We start from the raw sequence: 5,844 nt of genomic DNA, 5'->3' as shown, positions 1-5,844 counted from the left end.
CATCTAGGGCTGGCCGGCCATGGAGGTGGAGTCCCATGTGGACTCCACCTTCCTTGGTGGTTTCTTCCGGACTTTTCTAGAACCTTCTAGAACCTTCCATAGAACCTTCTGCGACATTTTATTTCACATAAAATGACATCCTATATATGAATCTTATTCTCCGGACCATTCCGGAACTCCTCGTGATGTCCGGGATCTCATCCGGGACTCCGAACAAATATTCGAACTCCATTCCATATTCAAGTACTACCATTTCAACATCCAACTTTAAGTGTGTCACCCTACGGTTCGTGAACTATGCGGACATGGTTGAGTACTCACTCCGACCAATAACCAATAGCGGGATCTGGAGATCCATAATGGCTCCCACATATTCAACGATGACTTTAGTGATCGAATGAACCATTCACATATATTACCAATTCCCTTTGTCTCGCGATATTTTACTTGTCCGAGGTTTGATCTTCGGTATCACTCTATACCTTGTTCAACCTCGTCTCCTGACAAGTACTCTTTACTCGTACCGTGGTATGTGGTCTCTTATGAACTCATTCATATGCTTGCAAGACATTTAGACGACATTCCACCGAGAGGGCCCAGAGTATATCTATCCGTCATCGGGATGGACAAATCCCACTGTTGATCCATATGCCTCAACTCATACTTTCCGGATACTTAATCCCACCTTTATAGCCACCCATTTACGCAGTGGTGTTTGGTGTAATCAAAGTACCTTTCCGGTATAAGTGATTTACATGATCTCATGGTCATAAGGACTAGGTAACTATGTATCAAAAGCTTATAGCAAATAACTTAATGACGAGATCTTATGCTACACTTAATTGGGTGTGTCCATTACATCATTCACACAATGATATAACCTTGTTATTAATAACATCCAATGCTCATGATTATGAAACTAATCATCCATTAATCAACAAGCTAGTTTAAGAGGCATACTAGGGACTTCTTGTTTGTCTACATATCACACATGTACTAATGTTTCGGTTAATACAATTCTAGCATGATATATAAACATTTATCATAAACATTAAGATATAAATAATAACCACTTTATTATTGCCTCTAGGGCATATCTCCTTCATGGTCATGTTTAGTTTCATTAGTTTTAACATGTGTTTGTTATGTTTCCCGCTTTTTCTATGTCATGTCGTGTGCTACTCGTTTGAATTATGTACGTGCGAAAGGTTGAATTACTTATCTGTACTTTTTATCGTGCAAAAAAGTACTTATCTCATTGTGGAACAAATAACATCAACCCCAAATAAGTTCAACACCCAAAGTAAAAAAGTTCTACAGGTCTATGAGACCTTCCGGACACAAATCCACCCTAGCATTACAACTAGTGGAAATAATTTCTGATAATGTTTTTTACGCACGTGCTTTCGCCGCGATGTCAAGGACATCCTTCTTCGCCTTCTCGTGCATGTTTGATTCTGCCATTATAATTTTGGCGGCAGTCATATTCCTATTCTTGTTTATCGTTTCCTGCAACAATTATTATGTAGTTTAGATTACCGGGAGAGATAAACATGTGTGTAACAAAGATACTATAGATAAGAGGTAACCTGCGAAAATTCGGCCGTTAGTTCATCTCCATCCCAGTGCTCCATACATGCTAACAGGAACAGTCCACATGAGTTCCTGCATATAGATCAGAGGTAAACTATCTGCAATAGGCATCAATAGTAATGGCGTAAGATTAACGGTGGACTCACGTATCACTTTGCATAGGTATTGGGTATCTTTTAATTTCCCATTTCGAAACGTCTGGATACTTCTTTGTTGATATCTCATTGTTCGCAAACTCGACGTCCTTCAAGATTTCTTCTCTCTGTGAAGCATAAAATTTAAGTACAGTGCACTGAGTACCAAAAGGTGGTCTTACATTCCGTGATCAAAAGTCATACCAGCTTTTCCACAAAATCCTTGCTCTGCTCAAGGCGCCATAACGAGTCTAGCACCTGAAATTCCTTCTTGTCACTGTGCATGACGACGGTGACCCAGTGGCATTTGGAAATGTTAACCGAGAAATAAGCCTACCAAAAATACATAGTTAATAATTAATGCATTAATAGTTAATTTTGAAACCTCTCACTTAATAATGTACAAGCAATCATTACCTTGTTAGTGCCAAAATATTCCAGCTCGCATCTTTCGTAGCAACTTGACATTTCTGCAATATCCGTCGTGTCAAGGTTTTTCTTTTTCCATCGCTGCCTTCTCGGTCGATTTTCGACTATAGAATTTTCCCTCCATGCAGGGCATATTGTCCTATCCTTCAATTTTAATCTCAGCTCAGCCAAGTAACACTCAATGACCTGCATATAATTCAAACAGGTGATCACTCCAGAGCACATATATATTCAAGCCTAGGAGAAATAGAAGGATGACATCGGTTGTTGGACTTACAGTGCCGCACAGCCATCCACGGTCAAGGATAGGTTTAAGAAATTCAGCCCTCGCCACAGCCCCGTCTTCATTCTCGTACACAGTCTTACTTCTTTGGTTTTTTTTTGTAGATTTGCATATTATCCGAATATACCCGGCAGCCGCGTCAATTATCTCCGGTGTCAGCGGATTTGATCCGTCCGTGGCATATTCGTTGTTGAACAAAGCATCAGGACCTATCGACAACAACCATATATAGTTAATTATGTGAACAAGATTCCTTGATATAGTGCAAAATATTTCAGAAAATATACCTTTTCTGACTGCACGTGGAAACCGTTTAGGACAGTTCTCGGTCATCACAATGCTTGGGGAACTTAATTTGCGAGGAGCTTTGCGTTTGCGCTTCCCAGAGACATCTTCCTTTTTCTCCTCCTTTTTGCCACATACATCATCTTTTTTCTCCTCCTTCTTCCCACTTTCTATCGCTTTCCGGCAGATCGTGTTCAAGCTATCAAATTCTTCTGATGCATCTGGAAGAGTTAAATCAATAGGTGCCGAGCAGGACGATTCAGGTGTAGCCTTGTCGTCGATGATTATGGGTACTTCAGGGGTGTCTCCATGCTTAGGCGCTGGTGTCGTGTACCCAGCATTAGCAGTCTTCTTCTTGTCGGTGGGTGTCACGAAGTTCGAATCATCCATCGGCTCACTCTTCTTACTTGCATCTTCCAATTCATCGTCATGTTGATCCTTAACTGAATTCAAAAATGATGCAGTGCCGTCTGACTTGATGTCGTCATTGTCCATGAAATCTTTAGGCGGAAGGCCGCCATGGCTAGGTGTGGAGGCCGCTCCTTCTTTTTTGTCTTCCACCTCCTGATCTTCGTCATCAGACATGTCAGCCTTGCCTGCCCTGTACGCAACTCCTTTCGCGTTAAGCATTTTTAGGACTTTCTGCAGAACAAAATTCAGAAGGTAATTAATGTCATGCTGTGTAGAGATGCATTTCAGCAGATAGAAGCATACAAAAAATAGTCCATGTCACCTGAGCAGATACGTCTGCAAATTTGTCCATATGTTTGCTTATTGATGTGTCTATGTGATTGGTCAGTTTAATCAGAATCTGCTCAACCATGACCTCCATTCTTGAATCATCCACTGAACCTGGCGTTTTCATGCTAGAACCTGAAGCTTTAGCTCTTTTACTTTGCTTCCTCTTTGATCTTGGAGGAACGTCAGGTGTGTGGATCACCTCCCTTCTGTGGTTAGCAGATATGTCGTCGTCAATCTAGAAGGAATGCACATGAAGTGATGATGTAAGTCCACATGAAATGATGATGTAAGTCCACATGAAATGATGAAGATAATAGTACATGAGTAAGAGAAAACTTACCAAGCCTGTTCCTCGTCCATGTTGGTATTCAATGTTGTCTCTCTTACTCGCCTCTTCTTCTGTCCAGTTCCTCATCAACGGCTTTGATGACGTCAATTGTGAACCAGTTGGGTGCACTTTTTCATAGTAAATATACTGCATATGTTGGCACAACAGTTAAACACCTTTATACATTGTTGGATTTTTTTTAAGAGAATGGACGTGGTGAGGAGAAATATACCTGAAGCAGGGCTAGGTTGCCGCGGGGCCATTGCACCATCTCATGTTCACTTCGCAGTTTCTTTATATTGTTAATTAAATAAGAACGTGTGAAACCATTGAAGTTCATTTTCTTCAAACGTGACACGTACTTAACAATTGCCCAATACTCCAACGGAACTGTTGAGCTGGACTGTGGTGCAAGAACTGTACCAAGGGCCACAAGAACAGCTCTTCGAAGGAAGTCATCGTCGGCTAATCCGCTCTTGATTGCGTCCGAGATCAATCCATCAATACTCAGACTGCCGGTGGACTTGTTCAGAAAACGAGATGGTATATCATTTTCTGCATATTCCCCATCCTCATAAAGGATGGTGTCAATATCCAGCACACCTGCTGCTTTGTCCTTCAGACCAAAAATTTCCTCCACATCGACTCCTTTTATAGTAATTGAGGGTTGATCTTTTTGCAAGTTGAATGTTTCTGACACTGCGTCAAATGCCTTAAACATGAGGCTAAGTATAGACGATCGTGGACTTATACTCTTCATGTGAATCAATCTTTGTAAATCAGCTTCAGCGAGTTTACATCGCTGAGCTTGTGTCATTCTTGTTAAAAAGCCCACCCAACGATCCACATCGCACACACCAATTTTCAACTTACTGTTCATAAAAACGAGTAGATAAATGTCAAAATTTGTGTGCAAGTATAATGCCATGCAACATAATTTCTAAAGTCATATTTATGTTACGTATGAATGGTCCGGATATTTTTTCTTAGATCATAATTCTATCCGCTATCTTTATCAAAGCGATGATTTGCGTTGAACAAAAATTTCCACTAACAAGTGTTAAGATCTAAAATTCAAAGAACAATTATATTGACATCGATTACTGCCTATGATCTCACCATAATCACAAAAGCTATAAGGATATCATACGTACAGAAACATCCCAAACAAAAAACACGTACTGCATACAAGCAATAAGGCAAGGCAATACCTCGATGTTTGCATGTCTTGTGAGCAGCTAGAGGAGGCTTTCTCGCCGATAAGGGATGGGGAGGGAGGCGGCGGTAGTCAGATCTCACGGATGGCGGCGGCGTTGGGCGAGAGTGCTGGCACCTAAAAAATGTGGAAGACGAGCTTACCCTGCCAATCTTCGTGATTATCGTGCGTCAAGTTATGGTAGTTTCCTTCATCGCACGAAGGACGTAGGGTAATTGCGCGCGCGGTGCGTTGACCATTAACAGATGGGCCATTAGATTAGCCGTGCGGCCCAGGCCCAGAAGTAAAGGACGCTTTATTTAGAACGAGAGCAAGGTAGAAACCCTACAATTCCCCTTCAACGCCTCTACCTACGACTTCATCTACTCTAGATCAAACATTGTGCCGCCGGCAAAGTCATGTCTTCCTCGAGCTCGGCCACTATAATCCGGCACCCAAGTTATGGTCCTCTCCCTATGATCAAGTGCACGAGCTGCCGGTGGCGCGTCGTGGAGAGGAAAACAGCCTCCACAACGTCCAACGCCGGCGATTTCATCAGGTGCAATAATCACAATGTAAGATGTTTTTAATGTTATTCAATATCCGTCTATTGTCATCAGGACTTATGCCAAAATTGTAAGTATGATTAATGTTCGTTATTTCTAGCCGGTTAGAGGAGGATGCAACTTCTGGTATTGGATTGAAAAGTACGCAGATCTGCTCGTGAAGAAGGGTATTGTTCCACCAAACTCACCTATGCTGATTTCCCTAGAAGGAGAAGTGGTTGAAGAAAACGGAGGAGATGGAGAACTACAGAAGCAAGATGCACTAAACAAGGACATGAAGCACCTGAAGA

General features: G+C 41.7%; 1 protein-coding gene across 1 annotated transcript; it reads right to left on the bottom strand.

Moving 5' to 3' along the window:
- Positions 1 to 1,392: 1,392 nt before the first annotated feature.
- Positions 1,393 to 4,514, bottom strand: LOC127339690 (uncharacterized). Its single transcript, XM_071827403.1, has 10 exons — positions 4,026 to 4,514; positions 3,806 to 3,940; positions 3,458 to 3,700; positions 2,727 to 3,366; positions 2,434 to 2,648; positions 2,145 to 2,342; positions 1,932 to 2,060; positions 1,740 to 1,855; positions 1,590 to 1,665; positions 1,393 to 1,509 (listed from the first exon to the last, which is right to left on the bottom strand). The coding sequence occupies exons 1-10, from the start codon at positions 4,512 to 4,514 to the stop codon at positions 1,393 to 1,395; spliced, it is 2,358 nt and encodes a 785-aa protein (XP_071683504.1).
- Between the last annotated feature and the right edge of the window lie 1,330 nt (positions 4,515 to 5,844).

The sequence above is a fragment of the Lolium perenne genome, chromosome 3 (genome assembly GCF_019359855.2).
Source record: "Lolium perenne isolate Kyuss_39 chromosome 3, Kyuss_2.0, whole genome shotgun sequence".
NCBI classification, from domain to species: domain Eukaryota; kingdom Viridiplantae; phylum Streptophyta; class Magnoliopsida; order Poales; family Poaceae; genus Lolium; species Lolium perenne.
Note: the sequence above shows the minus strand (reverse complement) of the source record. Positions and strands in the feature narration are given on the sequence as shown.